This window comes from Anabrus simplex, chromosome 4 (assembly GCF_040414725.1).
Source record: "Anabrus simplex isolate iqAnaSimp1 chromosome 4, ASM4041472v1, whole genome shotgun sequence".
Lineage (NCBI taxonomy): Eukaryota > Metazoa > Arthropoda > Insecta > Orthoptera > Tettigoniidae > Anabrus > Anabrus simplex.
This window is the reverse complement of record NC_090268.1, coordinates 327,468,833-327,490,263: the sequence shown is the minus strand read 5'-3', so window position 1 is coordinate 327,490,263 and position 21,431 is coordinate 327,468,833. Positions and strand designations below refer to the sequence as shown.

At 38.9% G+C, this 21,431-nt stretch overlaps 1 protein-coding gene across 1 annotated transcript in view; it reads right to left on the bottom strand.

Moving 5' to 3' along the window:
- Window positions 1-20,809, bottom strand: part of Sumo (Small ubiquitin like modifier) — a 52,320-nt gene extending 31,511 nt beyond the window's left edge. The window contains exons 1-2 of the mRNA XM_067145706.2: window positions 20,602-20,809; window positions 20,379-20,507 (exon numbers count right to left, since the gene is read on the bottom strand). Coding sequence (XP_067001807.1) covers window positions 20,379-20,507; window positions 20,602-20,619 — 147 coding nt within the window. The 5' untranslated portion in view covers window positions 20,620-20,809. The remainder of the gene's footprint in view (window positions 1-20,378; window positions 20,508-20,601) is intronic.
- Window positions 20,810-21,431: the final 622 nt, after the last annotated feature.

Genomic DNA, 21,431 nt, shown 5'->3' with positions numbered 1-21,431 from the left:
TAAATGGAAAAGTCGAATATTTCACCACGATTATATTACTGCAAACAGCAATTACCACGAAATTAAACTGCTCACTCCTTTCATTTTCCGCTTCTCGCTGCTATACAACACTTATACAAGGGTCCTGGTCTGTATAAGCAATTCAATGAATAACTATAACAGATGTATACACATGAGACTTATACACGGTTTATTAGTAACGAATTTTACATATAAACGATGTATAAACCTTGTATAAAAATTATACACTGTTTATTAGTAAGACGATTAGTATTCTTTGCGGTAAAATAACTTTAATTAAAACAATAACATCAAATCGACGAAGGGTGTTGGTTTCAGTGATTTAATATTAAAATCATACAGCACAGTGTAAATTCGTAAGTGTTTTTAAGGTTATATCTATAGTTTCAAATCGCTACAGGTTGGCAATACTGTTCTCTCCTCTCTTTTTTTTCCGTCACATCACGATCTGCCGGTGCCGGACAGCCAGCGGCTGGACTTAACATCGCTCATTCCTCAGTCACTTTGATATTGTCAAAGCCAAGGATGAGACTGAGACAGGACAAAGTCCATACCAGAAGAGACAGTGCACTGTAAACACTACAACTCGCCAAAGGCATAACATATATATATACACTGAAGATAAAGAGACACACTAACTTTGAATTGTTCTTCACTGATAAGTTTGAAAACCTCAGCTGAAATCTCATCAGGGCCCAAAGCTTTTCCATCTTAAGTGGTTTACTGCACAAGTTACTTCCGATTTCAAAATTACTGACCCATTGTGATGTTTGGAACATCACAGCATGTGATAAATTATTGAACTGTCTAATTAACTGATAAGATGTATATATTTAATCACTGATAGGTCATTTTTAAATTAATATATACATAGGGTTTTAATTGTCCATTTCACATCATTTCATTTCTTTGTATCGCGGCTATAACTTATTCTGAACGAACCACACATTCGGTAAAGTATTTCAACATCATTCATATTAATAGCTTGCGGTAAATTTTCCAATAGCCGTTGTGAGGTGTCCAGAGTCAGCAGGCTAATTTCAGCCCATTTCCAGGAAAAGTACATCATCAACGTTACAAGAGACCTTACCCTCTCCACCTCATGAAGAGACAGTTGATACATTATGAACGCCCACTTTTCGAACTTCGCTACCTGATGCCTTATTTCAGCCTATGTGAATGAACGTAATGAAGCAACGTGATGGATTCACAGCAATACATAGGAGAAGGGATGAAACCTCGAATCTTACTGGACCATGTGATATGGCTGATGGAAGGAGACTTTTGAACCTATATACGTCGAAGACAAGAGCTGGAGAGGACGTTCTTATTCTCACTCTTAGACAATGAGACACTCTTGGAAGACACTCTTACTACGATTCTACGTCTGCACATCGGAGAAGATTTTAACTTAGTTCACTTCGCATCTGAGTAGTACCGTAGGATACTACTCAAAAGTTACTCTCATTGGGACTTGTTATATCAATGACGAGAGGTATAGTCAACGGGAGACCGGTTTTGACTAGTACAGGGAAGGAGAGCTTTCATTATGAATTTAGCTACGCTACTGTTCCGTAATACGGAAGAATACAAGTGTATTCTCTCCATGAACATAACCCACGGTGGTTTTGCATTTAAAATTAGGACTCATTACGACTTTATGTAAGGAGTACAGTAGGAAGTGTTAAAAGCAGGAAAAGCAGAAGTAGGACTGGAATCCAACAACAGATGACGCAGCCGGTATGAGAGATCCACCCATTATCAGCTTCAAGATAACAGAGTCTACATATGGTAAGCTAAAGGCATAAGTTACGGCAAGTCTTCGCGCAACAGTTCATTTTCTTAGAGTTAATTCAATTTTTCTTTTGTTTCCGTAAGTTCAGATTTCGTTAATACGCCGTTACGTCACGTTTTTCATCCTAATAAATAGCTGTTTTAATTTGTATTTTATGAAATGATTATTAATGATCCTTAAATTCCAAGTTAGTGTACTTAATGGTTAGTGTCCCGTCACCCTACCCCTGGGAGTTTTTTTGAGTCTCATGACGTATTATTATTATTAATTTTGAACTATCGTTTTCAAGCCATAAGCTTGAAGGCTGGCGCCCATGGGATATTGTTTATTGAGAAACAATTAGATATCATTTATTTATATTACTATTAAAGTGACCCGCCACGTTATAATACTGTCACACATCTGTGGGCTGAGTGGGTACGTCACACCATCAGTGTACTCATGACTGAACATTTACTGGTGGCCGGTTATCAAAAAAGAGGTCTCCAATATTTTCCCCCATGTTTTGACTTTGTCAAAGTGATTTATAATAGGTTTACTATAGTTATCTTCTAAAACAAGGGATATTTTATGCCTGAAGGTTTTAGTTACTTCTTTGATGACTTTATACATATGAGTATTAAAGGCATCATGCTCATCTTTGAGAATCCCCATAGTTTTAAATGTTTCAATCATCCACTCCTGTTTGGATTTACTAATTTGATTATAAATCTACCGATATTGATCCTTGCTGGATTTAATACTCCTGCGTTCTTCCAACAAATCCAGTATGTGTTCTGTCATCCATTTCTTCTTCACGGATTCTACTGTCTGGCTGAAGGTGTTCTTTTACATACTGTCTGGAGAGTTGTTTTTATTTCCTTCCATCAATAATATAGCAGTCACCATTTCGGAAGAAATTTGGCCTGGTGTGCGCCTTGAAAAATCACATGACCTTCACCCAACAGCATGCAGTGTTGGCCTGGTGACCACTCTATAAGGTACTGGTTCAAGTTTCAGTGATATTTCTCCACTTTCTCAGATTTGAGTGAATTTTTTGTTATTTGGATTTGATCTATAAAACGAAGCATCAAGAATGACAAGTTTCTTTTTAATCTGAAGCTTTAGGGTTGACTTTTCTTTCTTATCATTTTACGAGCTTATTGCCTCCCGATTTTGGGGATGTTTAGAGTCATCAAACCCTTACCTCATGCGACAGATGATGTGATTCAAGAGCCATATAAACCAAAAGGCAAGCCCACGATTCGCTACTTGTACTGGATATGAAAATGTAAAAACATAGAATTTTTTTTATTACCTGTTTTTTTTTTTCCTTTCTATTTTGATTCTTCCTGACAGTCTGGAATATGTCTTGCATGAAATATTGTTTTCTTCCAAGTTTGTCCGGGTTCAGTATTTGAACCTGTAAAGCTCGTCTTAAGTTATGTTCCCAGAGGTACGCATCAGTGGGTAAGGAAAGGACGAGTCTGTACCTCGAGACTGGTCAGGAATGTAATGAATGAAGCCCCATCTAGCAGCGAGGATAGGAATTGTACTGGCTGCCTAAGTCTGTTGCACTCCTCTGGGGTAATGATGACTGACAGATGACGTGATATTAAGAGTGTTGCTGGAATGAAAGATGACGTGGAGAACTGGAGTACCCGAAGAAAATTCTGTCCCGTCCCTGCTTTGTCCAACACAAAAAACACATGGTATGAAGGGGATCTGAACCACGGAACCCAGTGGTGAGAGGTCGGCGCGCTGCTGCCTGAGCCACGAAGGCTCTTGTAACTTGAGGCTGCTGAGAAAATCTCATCTGCTGTTTTCTCTCCCATTTGGCTCCAAGTCTCTTCCCAAATTTGCGACTATCATCTAATATTGTCATTAGCCTATTATCTTCTTGGTTCGTTTTGGCCTACTAGGGACCATGGTACTTGCCTTAATTCTTAGTCGTGGTCTTCTGCTTTTTCTTAGCCCAGTACGCTTTCATTTTCTTTTGTTAGAAGTTGCTTTACACCAACACAGTAGGTCTTATGGCGATGATGGGATAGGAAAGGGTTAGGAGTGGGAAAGAAGCGGCCGCGTCCTTAATTAAGGTACAGCCCCAACATTTGCTTGGTGTGAAAATGGGAAACCACGGAAAACCATCTTCAGGGCTGCCGACGGGGGTTCGAACCCACTATCTTCTGAATACGGAATACTGACAGCACTTGGGCAACTGCAACTATCGAACTCGGTGCTTTCATTTTCTGGCAATGTGCTTGCTTCCCTCCATCTGTCCACTTAGATCTGGTGGTCCCTATACTCTTTTTGCTTCTGAGGGACAGTGGGAAGACTCCCGGTAGGATGGCCTGTCGGTATTGATATTTGTTCTCTGTGATCTCTAAGGGGATTTGTAGTTCCTCTAGGTCTGATTTTAATGAGGTGATCCACATAGTCTTGGAAGCCTTTCCACAACTTGTCACTGTGAGGATTCTGTTGGTGAGGCAGGTCATGTGTCCTTAGAAGTTCAGTTGCCTTTTTTCATACACCTGACCATGTCTTCCTGATGTCCGTACAGCTTGTTGTTGTGCCTGATCCTGTAGGTGCCATCCTCCTCTCTTATGGGTCCTAGTATCCTCAAGATCTTCCTCTCTTTAAATTCAAGTTTCCTGAGAGGGCCCTTTTGATTCATCAAGAGGCACTCAGAGGCATAGAATACAGAGGGTCTTACTACTGAGTTGAATGTAGTGCTTCAGCTTTAGGTGCTTGGAAAAGTACTTGTAGAGGCTCTGTAGTTGGTGAATAGCCTCCTCCATGCTGTTTGCCAGTAGGGTGAGATCATCAGCAAAGACTAGACAGGGTACACTGAGGTTGTCTTTCTTGTATCCAAGCTTCAGTCCTACTTCTGATGACAATGTGGCAGTCTATTCCCTGATGATCTTCTCTAGTACACAGTTGAAGAGGATGCATGAGAGGCCATCTCCCTGTCTGACTCCTGTCTGGATGGGAAAGCTCTCAGAGAGTTCGCCCCTGAACTTGACTTTGGAGGTAGTGTTTGTCAAGGTAGCTTGGACCAGTCTGGTGGTCATCTTATCTAGGTCTAGTTCCTGCAGGGTAGAGAAGAGGGTCTGTCTATTGAGTGGTATGCCTTTTGGAAAGCCACCATAATGGCTACCCAGGGACGTCCCCCCTTGGCTCCTATATGCGAGGATGGCCATGAGGTTTTGTATCTGCTCAATGCAGGACCTACTGGCGTGGAAACCAGCCTGTTATTCTCCTAGTTGGGAGACCAGCTGTTCAGTGACTAGTAAGCAGGACTCTAGAGAAGATCTTGTAGGTTACAAGTAACAGGGAAATGCCTCTGTAGTTTTGAGGCCTGACTTCCTGTCTTGTGTAGTGGATGAATCATGGCTGAGGTCCATCTCGTGGGCAAGAACTCTGTTTTCCATATGTCTTGGATGATCTGGGTGATATTCTGCAGGGACTGTTCATCTATGTGCTCCCACACCTCTACAACTATACTATCTTTACCTGGGGTGTTTTTGTTCTTGAGGTCCTTGATGATCTCCTCCATATCTTCCTTGTTGGGTGGTACAGAGTCCTGGTTCCTGACAGTGGGCTCGGTTAAGGTTCTTCTGCGTTGAGTTTTTGGAAGTACTCTGCAAAGGTGTTGGTGCAGTCTCTGTTGTTCATTTGGAACTTCCCATCTGGCCCTCGGAGATGTAGGGTGGGGGCTATGTATGAGGTATTCTGTTTCTTGAGTCCCTTCTAGAGTTCTCTTGAATTGTTTCTCTTGAAGTCTTTTTCTGCCTGTTGTATTTGAGACTTCTTGTAGTTCCTCTGGGTTTTGCAGATGATGCTCGCTGTTGTTTTTCTTTCACAATGAAAGCCTGATAGTTGGGCTCATCCTTGCGCTAGTTCAACTTGATCCAGGCTATGTACCTTTGCTCTATAGCCTGTTCGCACTATGTAGTCCATCAAGGGTGATTGCCTTTGTTGGATGAAGCAAGGATGGTTTCTTGAGCAGCATCCAGTACAGCCTTTTGTAGAGTAGACCACCCTAGTCTCTGTGCATTCTTCTAAAGGGTGGTCTGGAAGTCACAATCCTCATCGCTCAGCCGTTGGGTGTTGAACCTAGGTATATTCGAGACCTTTGGGGTTTTGGGTGCTCTCCTCAAGGGTTATAGGTTCATTAGCTTATTATTATTATTATTATTATTATTATTATTATTATCATTATTATTATTATTATTATTGAAGTTAACCTTAACAAGACACCAATTTGGCATTTGTCTGAAGTAGGTTGGGAAAGGTCTGATACAGAATAGGCACCGAAACTCACCATGGACCGAGTTCGAACTACTCAATATTGCTTTCATGAAAATTTGTGATGCTTACTGAACACGCATCACCAGGCTCTCTTTCTGTTTGTCCTTATTTGTTAACATTTTAAACAGCCATAATCATATCAAATTTTGAGCATTTCAAACAGAACACCAAATACAAAATACTAGAAACGTGTCTCCGGTCGGCATGTGGCAAGGGATGGAGGGCCGGCAACATCTTGTTCAATCTTTTACCAATTTAGGTAATTTATTTGCAGACTCCATTGGCAGAAATTAAAGTATCGAACGTTCTTATATTTGGTGATAGCCAGGCGAGGGGAATTGCGGAGAAAATGGTCAATGAAGATATTGCAGCATCGGCAGTCATCTATCCTGGGGCCCCAATGAAGAAGGTATTGGAAAACACAGGGCAGGCGGCAAGAAATCTCGGAAGTCGTGATGCAGTAGTGATCATCGGCGGGACGAACGACGTAGCTCATAACGACGCTAAGAATGTTATTTCGGAACTTAAATGTACACTAGGTAAGCTGACTCACACTAACATTTTTGTAGTGAACGTGCCCCAAAGGCATGATTTGATTAGAGACTCGTGTGTGAACACTGAAGTGGACAAAGTTAATACAGATATGGTTAAAATTTGTAAACATTTTTGTAATACACAGGTAATTGATAGCAGCAGTTTCGAGAGACACTGTTACACAAAGCATGGCCTTCATCTAAACAATTCAGGTAAACGAAAGATAGCAAATATTGTTCTAGATTTTATTAATCATAAGATATGTACTGTAAAAAAGGCAACTCCCTTGAGTTATAATACTGACCAGGAAAACTAATAGAAAGAGCCAGCTGTACTTCAAGCTGGCTCAGCCAACTAGTAAATGAAACTCAGGAAAGTAAGGAATTTCAAGTTACCCAATTGCAACAGTCAATTTTTAGGGAGGAAGGGGGTCTGAGATTGCTCTTAGTAAACTGTCAGAGTGTAGTAAATAAACAATTAAAATTCGGTACATTGATGGAATCTTATGAGACTGATGTGGTGATAGGAGTGGAATCGTGGTTGAGAGAAGGGGTGGGTAATAGAGAAGTATTTCCAGAAGGGTACACAGTCTATCGTAGAGACCGAGGAGATAAAAAGGGAGGGGGGCTGTTTATTCTGGTGAAGGAAACATATTGTTCACATGAATGGTTTACCGATGAAAGGGATGAAAGGGTAAAATGACCTCAGACCCTGTTTATTATACAAGGGAAATAAGAAAATTAAAAAGAAAATGTAGAATAGTAAACAGGAAAATCAAAGAAGGTAGGGAGAGTAGAGAAAGTAGAAAACAGCTAATGAGGGAACTGAATAGAGTAAAAAAGGAAGCAAAAGAGAATTATATGAATGGCATTCTTCAAGAGCGTAATGACCACAAAGGGAAATGGAAAAAACTGTATTCATATATCAGGAATCAAAAAGGAAATGGAATCCAAATACCTATAATGGTGGGAGAAGGGGGTGAACACTTTAACAGATACTGAGAAAGCAAACCTCTTTAGTAGGGAATTTAGAGATTCAGTAGATGATTGTCAGGAGTTGGACACTGAAACAGAAATTACAGAGGGACAGACACAGAGGGAAACAAGAAGCTTCTCGTTCACAAATGAAGATATTTTCAGAGAAATCCAACTGCTTCAGCAAGGAAAAGCAGCAGGAAGTGATCAAATTACTGGGGAGGTGATAAAGACAATGGGGTGGTACATAGTGCCTTATTTAAAATTTCTCTTTGACTATGTCATAAATAATAGTGTAATACCAAAGGAATGGAAGGAATCTATAATAATACCAATTTATAAAGGAAAGGGTGATAAAAGGAAACCAGAGAACTACAGACCAATCAGCCTGACCAGTATAGTTTGTAAAATACTGGAGAGTTAATATCAAAGTACATCAGAGGGATATGTGATGATAAAAATTGGTTAATGAGGAGCCAGTATGGATTTAGAAAGAAATATTCTTGTGAGGCACAACTGGTGGGATTTCAGCAGGACATATCAGATCAATTGGATTCAGGAGGCCAGTTAGATTGCATAGCCATAGATCTTTCCAAAGCCTTTGATAGAGTGGAACATGGAATATTATTATTAAAGAAATTGGAGGGAATAGGATTGGACGTAAGGGTTACACGTTGGGTAAAAACATTTCTAAATTCAAGGGTTCAGAAAGTCAAAGTAGGAATTAACGTATCGCAGGAAGAGAAAGTTTGGAAGGGAATTGCACAGGGTAGTATAATCGGTCCGTTACTTTTCTTAATATACGTAAATGATTTAGGGAACAATATATCAAAAATAAGATTGTATGCAGATGACATAATTGTTTACAGGGAAATAAATACCATTGAGGATTGTTCAGAATTACAAAGGGACCTTGATATCCAACAATGGGTTAAAGAGAATAACAAAAGTTAATGGAGGCAAATCAACTGTTACAACATTTACAAACAGGCGTTTTAAAACTGAATTTGAATATACTTTGGATGGGGTAGTTATCCCAAAAGATGGCAAGTGCAAATACTTAGGTGTAAGATTTGAAAGTAATTTGCATTGGAAGGGTCATGTGGATGACGTTGTTGGGAAAGCATACAGATCGTTACATGTCATAATGAGGCTACTTAAAGGATGCAACAAAGAATTAAAAGAGAAAAGTTACTTAAGTATGGTTCGTCCATTATTGGAATATGCAAACAGTGTTTGGGATCCTCACAAGAATACCTAATAAAAGAAATTGATAGTGTGCAGAGGAAAGCAGCAAGATTTGTAACAGGGGATTTCAGAAGAAAGAGTAGTGTATCAGAAATGTTAAAGAAACTAGGGTGGGAAACTTTAAGTAAGAGAAGGGAGAAAACTAGACTTATAGGTTTATATAGAGCCTATACAGGAGAAGCAGCATGGGGAGATATCCATGAGAGGCTTCAGTTGGAAAATAATTATATCGGCAGGACTGACCACAAATATAAAATTAGAAGGAATTTTAGCAGAAGCGATTGGGGTAAATTTTCATTCATTGGGAAGGGTGTGAAGGAGTGGAACAGTTTACCAGGGGTAGTGTTTGATCCTTTTCCAAAATCTGTACAGATATTCAAAAAGAGAATAAACAGCAATAGAGAAAATAAATGAAGTGTTAGAGGGCATTCGACCAGTGCAGGTTATTGTAAATTAAAAATGTGTGTAAATAAATTAATTCCATCCCCTGGTCTAAGAAGTTTGGACAGCCAAAGTAGGGGACTGCCTGTAGGGGTGAAGTACAGTGGAGACTTCGAGGGCCCTGGGACCGCTACGGTAGCTGTGAAGGCCCTTCAAGAACTCTGAAAAGTGGTGGTAAAAGGGGCTCTGGTTAAGACGCAGCAGGTCGTTATGCTACTTAGGTTCCAGAATGGGTAAATAAAAGAAAAAAGCAAATAAATGCAATGTAAATTTTAATCTTATACCAGTTGTACAGTATCATTTGAAGTAATTCCACATACTGAATATCAGATGACTATATTTGTATGTAGTACAGGAGATATCATAAGTAGAATTTTGTAAACAATGTAAATTTATTAAGGATGAGCTGTGTGTTTAATAGAAAAAATCGTTAGCGTAAATTATATAATATTGTATTATAGGAAAATTTTATTCTCTTGTTAATTTAATATTTGGTGCTTGACAATAATGTATTTTAGTGTACCATTTGCCACCGAGGTAAACACCTCATTTGCAAATAAAGAGATTTTGATTTGAAAAAAAAAAATCTTCAAGCATTTTACAGTGTAAAACATAACTAATCCTAGAACTCTTGAAGTAACTTGCAGATTGCACTGGCAGAAATGTTTTGAGTACATCACTGTGTAAAACATAACTAGTCCTACAACTATTTAGACTGCAGGAACAAGTTGACCCATTATCTATGTGAGGATTTGAAAATAACTACAAATATGACGTGCAGAAGTAAAAGAAGAGGCTTTAGTGGAAAATGAATGAGGCAAATATGCCACAGTCCTAGAAGGTTATGAACTAGTTCCAAAACTTGTTATCATACGTGGTGTTTACTAATGCTGATTGCAAAAATTATGACTTCCCTAATGCCATTTAATCAAAATTAGGATGTTCTACGTTGTCTGTCTATGTTTCTGTCTTATGCGATGTTCCTGTTAAGAGATTCTTATATTTAATTGTTGTGCCAAAGGTAACAGCCATCTTTATTTTATTGCTTGGCATTGACTGCACAGTTCTCGAGACAGACTAATTTAAACGTTACCAAATCTTGGAAGTTATAACGCACTACCATCTGGCAGAATTCGCATTAGTTACATCTGATATCATATGGAGTGGGTTTATCTATCTGTATGTATACTCTACGCACCTCGTATAAATTAGATTTACAATGTTTATTTCTTTTCAATATTCACCATGTCCATCTATCTTGTCATTACAAAATTATAATTGACCCAGAGTTAAGAATACTTAGAGCTCCGATATCTACCTTAGTAACTCTATGAAAAATAAACTAATGTTCATCTCCTCCATGTTAAAATAAACGTACTGAATTAAAATGGCCAACGATGATTCAGTCTGGTGACAAAATTCCATGCCCTATCTGTAATAAATGTTCTAAGTCAATGTTAGGAGTAAATATTCACATAGAAGCTCACCGTGAGAAAAGAAGAAATACAATCGTAACACACAATATGCTTGTAACATGAATGTTGGGGAAAGCTTACAGTTGACAGAAGAAACCACAATGGCCACTGATCATGAAACTGAAAATACGAATCCTATGAAGAGTTGGGAGGATAGGATTTCAAATATTATGCAAAACGGTGATGCTGATCAGCTGGAATCTCTTATTTCTGAGGTTATGCAATTCTTTGCAGATCAGGTAAATGAATTACCTGGCCTTCAACAACCTGCTGTTAATATTACAAAAGTAGAAATTTACAAAATAATCGTTAAAATGACCATGACACCACTAGTAACCCACAGCGGTCTAAAAGACAACAGAAAAACAGAGAGCGTTATGCCTATGAGGTAGCCCAATATAATTTCTATAATCAGAAGCGGAAAATTGCTCACAAAATTTGACAAAACTACTATGGACCATTCTTGTAAAATCCCAATAACTATGATTTCGGATCATCTTGAAAGGACTTTTGGTACTGAAAATAACAATTCTCTTTCTCTTATGGAATAAAGCACTGACTTACTTGCTGACATTAATACTTCAGTAGATGATCTCCATAAGGCATAATACAACATTAAAGTTGACACCTCACCAGGCCCAGATCATATTAGTTTGCACATTATGGCACCTCAAGGTTACTAAATTTCTGACGTTACTCATCAACATGATGGTTCATTTTTCCTACGTACCTACAAAACTCAAAGGGCCGATTGCAGAAACGATGACTAGTTTTAAGTCTTAGACATCGTCTACCTAAACAACGTCTAAATCATTCACGATCTTCCATTGCATAAACAATGTTCAGTCGATGTTTAACTAGACATCCCTTAAAGTTTCAATTTTGCTTTGAAAATGGAGACAGAAGTATCTTTCATGCAACTCTTTGCTTGTCGCAACCAATGAAATTCGTCGGTGCGCGTGCCGAACGCCAGTCAGCTGTTTGTCTTCCTACACATTACTCAAATATGGCTGAGCATGACTTGCCCGTAGATAAGAGTATCGCTTTCGGTGCAAATTAAATCTCATAATATTATCGACACTAAAGCGACACGCCACCGTACGGGGAAGTATAGCTTTCATTATAGCGTTGTTACAGTGAGTGTAATTTACTCATAAATACAGTAGCTTTGACGAAGAGAAGATGAAGCAATAGTAATGTGTAACCGAGTGTGTTGTATGGGCCATATAGATGTAGCTTGCATTCTGGAGATCGTAGATTCGAAGCGCATCATCGGCAGCCGTGAAGATTGTTTTCCGTAGTTTCCCTATCTTTACACCAGGCAAATACTAGGGCTGTTATTATGGCCACTGCTCTTCTTCCCCAGTCCTCAAACGATAATCACCACCACTTGCCTTTTCCTATCTGACAGTTGCCGAAAACCTATGCGATTATATATATATAAAAATCTCATACAACCTACTTTTTAGTTTTCACTATTATGTGTGTTTACTTGGCAGCAAATATAAGTGAATCTCTCCCGGTTGATGTATGTGACAGCCCTCAGACGATCGGGACACATAATTCTGATATGTATGTAGTCGAAGTGACCTATAATTCCATGGAAATTACCCCATGTATATAATAAAATATATCAATTGCCAAGAATTGTATTCAAGTTGACAGTTACCGGACTGTCACTTTGTCAGTCTCAAGAAACAAGCCTCTCGTAAAGCGAAACCTTATTTTATGATTATTTCCCCATGCATGTTAAACGAATTGCTGCGATTTAGCAGCGGGCGACCCACAGAGAGGCCGTCGGACTAACCTTTCTTCCCGAAATCGTCTCAACATGATAATACAAATTACATATTTCACGGTACATAACCTCTGACTGTGATTCACTCCTATCATTTAAGGTTAAAAAGTGCTCTCAGCAGTGTTTAAACATGACCGGTTGAACATCGGTTTTAGACAGTGTCTAAGTGATAAATAACGTCTCTGCAATGCGGCAGCCATACTTAGGCATTGTTTAACCGTAGACATCGTCTAAATGCCGTTTCTGCAATCGGCCCAAAATGGCCAGAACAGTTTTAATACATAAGGGTGGAGACATATGTGATATTAAAGAATGGAGACCTATAACCACATATTCGAAGATCAGAAGAAGAACTGAACGAGTATTAGATACAAGACTGCGTTCATATGTCACACTAAGTCCCCACCAGCGTGGCTTCCTGCCATTAGCTGAAACTCATGTCAACGCTTCCCTTGTGAATGGTTGCCTCCAGGATGCGAAACATAACAAACAGGATTGTTGCGTCATTTTTTAGACGTCAAAAAAGCGTCCGACACTATTGGACATGATCATATCAAACGGTCTCTTCGACAATCTGAAATTCCTCCAAACTTATGTAGACTAATTGAAGCATTTCTTACAAAGAACACAGTTCAAGTGGAAGCTGATCATAAGAAATCAAAACCCATTGAAATTAAGTGTGGCGTAACTCAAGAGTCCCCTATCTCACCATTGCTGTTTAATTTAGCAATCAATACTGTAATACAAAATATCACTGACCATAATAATAATAATAATAATAATATTAATATTGCCTCAGCTACCATGTGCAGACATTTCAATATGACACTATCTGGCTGTCTGCTCATCAATTTTGATGTTCTGTTTTACTCTAGGCCCACTAGATGGCAGCCCGAATAAACCGAAACTCTCTTGGACGTCTATGGCTGAGATTTAATGAATTTAGTCGGGTAAACACCAAATGTGTCACCAGAGATCTACCTCTGCCAGGTTTGAACCTGCTATCTTGGGATCCCAATGCCGACACTCTACCATTGATCCACAGAAACAGCTCTCACTGACCATGACATATGCCAATGTTATGGCTATATTTTATCTGATGATCTACCACCATTATCCTAATTTGCTTTTGCAGATGACCTAGTCATACACAGCAAAACCGAAAGTGATGCCACTACCTTGTTAAATTTAGCTGAAAGCAGTTTTGCAGAAATTGGTTTACATATCCATCCTCTTAAAAGCAAATCTATAATCCCACTGATACAAACAAACAATGAAAGAATCAAGTATTCAGGAATTGACTTCAACAACGAAATTTCTCTTGACAGACATAAACTAGTAAGCACAATAACTTGACTTAAATAATCTGGTTAAAAAAAAAAACTTCTAAAACCAGAGCTAAAGATCAAGGTTATTAACAAGTTTGTTTGGCCGGGCTTGATCTATCCTCTACAATGTGCCCCTCTGACACAACTATCAAATGCTTTTCTTAAAGATCTGGACAAAATTACAAGAAGTTCTGTAAAAGAAATAATGACTCTGCCAGATGATACTACTAATTCGATGCCTTATAGAGCCAGAAAGGTCTGAGGGATGGGAATAATTTACGCAGAACGGGAAGCCAGTATACAGCATTCCAATATTTGTAATCGCTTACGCCATATTCAGGACGTTCAACTACCATACGTAAGGAAGTTACCTGAAGAACAACATATGGCCCTCCACAGACTTGACATACAAAAAGAAAGTTTTCGCCCAAAGACTGACAGAAGAAAAACTACGTGAAATTTTGAGAAATCGATCCTTTCAGTCGGGGTGCCAGGTATCACATAAAGGAAAGGAAGTGGTATTATATTCAGATTAACCGGAAACAAACTCCTGGATGACTCATAAATCACCTCTGTCCTCTTCCGAATACATAAACGTAGTCAAGATGTCATGCAACCTCACCACAGTCAGGTTGGTTCCCGGTAGGTCATTCAACACAACCCATTGCGGCCAAAATGGCTGAAACGAGACAGAAACCCTTGGACATGTGGTGGGATTCTGCCGGAGCACTGAGCTAATGCACAACCATCGCCACCACCGTGTAAGAACGTTGAATGCTCAAAGCTTGAGACAGCGTGGATGGGAGGTGCACGAGGAGGTTCACTGCATCTCTACCGATGACTAATTGGAGGGCTGACAACATAGCCATCAACAGAAAGGACATTAAAGCAATCGTTTTAGATCCCACCATTCGCTTTGAAAAAGACCTGAATCAGGATCGGGATGTAGACCTAGAAAAGCAAGCTGTTTATGTTACGTGTTTGCCTTACCTGTCATCTAAGTATAAAATTCCTATCGATCGGTGGATTGTCAGAGGCCTGCTATTCGGAGCAAGAGGCACCCTCTCCAGTCAGACATAGACCTTCCTACAACATTTTAAAGTTCTATTCTGCGAGTTAAAAGTAATACAGATGCTAAGGGATACACTGCAAATCATTCATTTCCATCTACACCTAAGAAAGTGATTAACGTTCCTCCCCCACTAACCCTGGACAAAACAAGATAACAGCATTAACAATTACATTTCCATTTTTTTATACTTTTAAACTCCAATGAAACTGTAACTGTATTCCGGATCTGAATGGTCACCCTCATTGGAGGATGGATGATTTATTTCTTTAATAAATGTATTTTTTTTTACCCTCTATATGTACCGACACTTCGTATAAAGAGACCAGAAAATTCTGTCCAATATGCGTTCAGTATGTTTCACTGGATAGTGAAAGCAATGTATGTAAAAACATTGATTTATTTTATGGAGGAATCTCAAGAGACTGCATAAGCTACGTATATCTAAATTCATACAAGCTGCCTTAAAGACTCTTAGCATTCCAATTAGCATAGCTTTGTCCTTTTGTGCAGACAACAAAAATTCAAATTTTCACCAAAAGCAGTCTGCATTCACTGAACCTTTATTTTATTTCTGTGATACTAAGGCAGAACCAGGTATGTCCAAAAACCTGATTTTTCAGGAGACACGTGTTACTATATAACTTTAGTTATGTAGTCTTTATCGATACGACCACTAATAAATATTTGAGAATTAAATTGTAGCCCTTCCCCTAAACTACCATTTCACTCAGTGTGAATAAAATTATTTATGGCCTAGATTACACCGACTTATTCCCCAACTTCGCATATGGATTTTCATTAAGATATGACCGCTAATAACATATTTGAGAATTAAATTTTAAGCCTCCCCTAAACTACCATTTCACTCAGCGTGAATACAATTATTTATGGCCTAGATTGTAAGAACTTATTCCCCGACGTTGCACACCGATTTTCATTAAATTCTTTTCAGCCATTTTCTCGTGATGCGTGTACGTAACAGACAAATTACGGAAAATTAAAAAGTGCATTTCCTTGTTACTGTGGGCACGACTGATACAGAAACACCATCCTTTTCAAATTCTGAGCAATGTACAGACAAAACCTTATATATATATATATATATATATATACTATTTTATTATACATGAAAGTTTGCTTTCAGTAGTTTTACAGCAATAATTTTTTAAACCATTTCTGAATTACACAACTATGAACACAAAACCTACTGGAGGTTTTAAAAATGGCATGAAACGTGATTCAAACTTTGGAACATTAGGTAAGAAGTGCTCAAAAATATATTTAAAGCTGGTTAATTTAAGAAGAGAAATATGCAGAATATTCGAAGTACATAAGTTAATTGTTACAAAATTGTGTGATTGACACAGTTCTCTTTTTACTTTTACATCATTCGCACGGCTGGTCACATGGGAACAAACTCAATCTTCATGCGGCATGTATGAAAGTCCTGTGTACAGCATACCCATGGTGGAAGCCATGGACCGCATACCTTGTAATCAAGTATCTTTAATTTGTAAATGATTTCTTTCCATTCCTTGCTGATCACATCTGTGACATAAAAATCACTCCAGATCATAGCCTTCATTTTATGGTGAGCTTGTAGTAGTTAAGAGGTGTAGATGGCAGCAACAGCAGCAGCTCGAGACGCAGCTCTTCCAACAGCATTGGCTCCTTGCACAGTTCATATACAGCCTTGGGGGTGTGTACTCTCACACACACAGTGGTCTCTTCAGGAATATTGCCTCAATGTTTTCAATGCTTTTATTGTTGGACGACGACAGGCGTCCCCATATAAGATGAAGACCATAGGTAATCACTGGTGTGCCTTTATTGTGAATAGCAACTTGAGCATCAATCAATGATCCCAAAGGCACGAAGCAGAACTACTAGACAGTCACTGCAAGATATGGCTCTATTTCCAGGCCTAGTGAAGTAACGTAGGGTGCAATGTAGATCAATGTGAATGATTTACATAAAGATACCACCCCACTGCTACTACAAAGCTATGTTGTAGTCATCTTCTACTGTACCTCAGGGCTTGACAGTCCAATGAACGTAGAATTTTTAAAATGAAAAGTCACGAACCTGCTGATTACATTCCAAGTAAACTAGATGCTCTGTGACAATGACCGTGATTTTTTTTTTTTTTTTTTTTTTTTGCCAGTTGCTTTACATCGCACCGACACAGATAGGTCTTTTGGCGACGAAGGGATAGGAAAGGACTAGGAGTGAGAAGGAAGCGGCCGTGGCCTTAATTAAGGTACACCAGCATTTGCCTGGTGTGAAAAGGGGAAATCATGGAAAACCATCTTCAGGGCTGCTGACAGTGGGGTTAGAACTCACTATCTCCCGGATGCAAGCTCACAGCGACCACGATATTCAGAACCACGTAAAATGATAACTGACCCTTTAGTATGGGTGTCGTTATTCGAAGAAAAAGAACATCGCACAATTGTCTATGACTGGCTACGAATATCAGGAAGAAATCAGGTATCGTCGTAAAGTGTTAACACATTGCAGACCGGGTGCCCTTCACCCCATACACAGCCCTGTTCCCGGCAACTTTCTAACTACCTCCAAGCTGGAGTGCATGCATTCAAATAAACTGTCAGAACTTCACTAGCTTTGGAAGGACTAGTGTGTTTTTTTTCTGGTGGCCTTCCTGAATAGTTGTTGAAATGCAGGTAGGTAAGTATTTGTTGAAATCTATTTCGACTCACAGATTTCAAAAATATGGGGTTTTCTATTAGGGGATCGGTTGCCCAGTAATCTTCCAGACATGATATCTTCACCTGCCCTATCAATACACACAGAGCAATATTTTTTAATTTCCCTGCTAGTGACATTAGTCCACTTTAGTATTTTAGGGGATACGTTATGAGAATGTGAATTCTGCTCGTAGTATAAGTTTGTCGGCTCAGCTACATACTGAAAAAATTCCTCACCAAACATAAGTCCTGCTACTTGACCTATGTTTCCAGATTCATTAGCCCATACCTTTATACCAGGAGCACCTTCAAAATTCTCTAGCCTAGGTGAACTGTTATCTATAACCCAGTTTTCAGAAAACACTACATTATGTACAATATTTAGAATATTTACACCCGTAACACAATTATCACTCTCGTTCTGCACTACGTGAGTTCCACACCTTGAAGACAAGGCTATATCCTCGTCATCACTTGAAACATTTCCATTAGAATATATTTCATCATCGAACCCTAAATATTCACACCATCACTTGGATGTTCGGAGCCTGTATCAGCACATAATTCGCGAATAATTTAATCCTTGTCTAAACACATGCGATCCCTGCCACCTTGCATGGCTCTTCGAACTTTGTAAACATGTTGTCAGGAAATGCAAAGGAAAAAATGCGCCTATTGATTGTATAGAACCATACATAACAGAGTTTTATCACCCTTAACCTCCAAATAGTTCTGGTATATTTCAAAATATAGCACTAAACTTCAGTCTGCTGCTAACACGAGATAACTCGGGACCGGTCTGCAACGCTCGGCCAGGCAAACACGAGTTTTCTCGGGAGGGGTCCGCATTGTGTTAATATGCTGTTTGTACATCCGGAAGCAAAGTGATTAGATGCAGTTTTGCCATGAATTCATCCAGGTGGTGATGGTGATTGTTTCAAGAGGAAGGACAACTGGGCAACAATCTTCTATTAACCCTAATCAGACAGAAAATAAGGAAGTGGTCCAACATTTCAAAAACTGAAGGTACTGGCCAAAGAAAGACAGGGGTCATGAAGGGTGTGAAAATGAAAGAATCCCTAAGACTTGGAAACATATTACCATCAGGGTTGGAAAAGAAGTGTTGACCAAGGGAGGTTGGATAAGATGGATGAAAATTAGGAACCTGGCACAAGTAAATGAAAGCAATGCCAACACAAAACTGTTTAATTTGAGCAACCTGACCCAGTTTTAAATGTTATCCAAATATCCTTTGTCTAAATGAAATTTAAAAGAAATACTGTATACAAATGTGAAGACAGAATAACTTTCCACAAAAAAAAAAAAAAAAAAAAAAAAAAAAAGAGAGGGACCCCGTTTTGAATACATCATCACAGCGAAGTCAAACCCACAGAATTACTAAGCTGGCAATACAATGAAGCGGTACTGATCAATTTACTTTTGCACTTTGGACAAGTGCCCTGTGATCGACAACCCATGCTCCCAATTTAAAAGCTCCTGGGGCACCTTCTAGTCGCCTTTTACCACAGGCAGGAGATACCAGGCATGATATTCTATTTTCCTCACCCACAGAGGGGGTGAATTTGTCCAGAACTGCCCACATCAGTTATTCAGATATGGTGGCAGATGGTGTCAGCAGAGCCATTGTGTGGAGGATGCGTATGGAAATAGGTCTGTATCATGCTGTACAGTGTTCACATGGTATTAAGAATTAATTTCATCATGGATGAACAAGGATATGCTCAAACCAGGTCAGGCATAATAGGCATCTTGATGAGAAGGCGAGAGAAAAAGAAAGCAATCAAGGGGTGACAGTTCTCAAGCAACGGTGAGTCAAAGACGCTGTTGAATAACCACTGATGCTTTTCGCTCAGGGTATCTGTCATAACATGGACTGCAGTGACACTAGTATGAACGAACAATTTAAACTATTTAAGCAGATATGTCGCCAATAAATCGCTCTTTACTTCCTCTATGTACAAGTATTCCAAATAATAACCCATTACAGAAACAACCCCAAAACTGTTTAATTCGGGCAACCGGACCCATTTTTAAATGTTATCCAAATGTTCTTTGTCTAAATAAAATTAAATTTACAAATCTGAACCCAGAATAACTTTCAAAAAAAAAAAAAAAAAAAAAAAAAAAAAGAGAGAGATCACGCTTCGGAATGTATCATCGTAGCGAAGTCAGACCCACAGAATTACTAAGTTGGCAATACAATGAAGCGGTACTGACCAATTTTCTTTTATCTTTCATAGAAAGTCTAATTACAACATGACAGAAGATCATTGCCCAGGTATAACCAGATGCTGAATTTCGTGACGAAACTCTTCATCAATAATAATACTACAGAATGTTTTCAATTCAGCTGTTAAACCTGAATTGAGCCTCGTTCATCAACACTATCTACAAGTTCCGGCAGGGCATTTCATTAATTGTAGGTTATGTTTACAGGATAAATACTACCTAGACGCACACAACAATACCAGAAAAACAACTCAAATATACTAATAGATTAGAACAATACGGTATACTAAAGGTCTCTCCAAATGCGAACATTTCAACATTAAATGAACTAAAAACATTGCACTTCAAAGTTATTATAAACAATGAAGGAAAGTGACGTCATACCATACAATGGACAACATAATACATTCAGATATTCCTAAAGGTTTCCATTATAACACTCACCACTCTATCGCAGTAAGCATTCATTAGTTTCCTTAACGGAGTGTGTTTCTTGATTTTAAACTGGACAATAGCATTGTCCTGTCCAAGAACTTTCAAGTTTATGTGTTCACTTTCAGAACCTTTGATATCCTGAAATACAGAAGATACGAATTAGAAAAAACAAATATTGAAGTGGTCAATATTCCCATATTTCACATTACTTGCAAGAGCTCCAAATTCATACCTTCTTATCGTCAGACATTATGAAGTACGTAATGCAGTTACCCGCGCGTTTCACTAAGCGATGGAAGAACTCAATTTACGGAAACGGAAGTAGAAAAACATAATCACAAAGTCAAGAAAAGGCTTGATAAAAAATGAATAACCTGTCACTGTTGAATCAAAGCAGTTACCTCAAACATTTCAACTGAGTCTCATGCCAAATAATAAATATACAAATTGAACTCATGAGGTAAATAATCCATCGTTAGAGCTTGATACACAGAGCTTGACCATTCTCTCATCACCACGTGACCGATTCTTCCGTCTCTTTCTTGTGCCATCTCACTTTCTCCCATTCCGTCCTTGCGATAAGCAAAGAATGACAAACCAACGAAAGAGAGAGAAATACAAAAGGTATTAGTGTCTTGCTTATTAAACAACGACATAAAAACTTGACCTGGAGGTAAATGTATGCTTGATAAGAAAGCTACCAGGAGGCCCGGGATGTGTTCATGGCAACTACGCAAAAGCCCCGGCCTTAGGCCAACGAAGTTTACAAATTGCTATACGTTGCACCAGGACAGACAGGCCTAATGGCGATAATGAGATACGAACGGGAAGGAAGCAACCACGGCCTTAAGCAAGGTTCAGCCCCAGCATTTGCCTGGTGTGAACATGTCAAACCAAGGAAAACAATCTTCAGGGCTGTCGACAGTAAGGTTCGAACACACGGTCTACTCTCTGGGTAGCCTTCATCAAACAAGACCAAAACAAGCTTGTAGGACTTTCGATCTTTACCAGTAAGGATATATAGCACAAAACAGACCATACGTAAAAGAAAGAAAGAAAAAA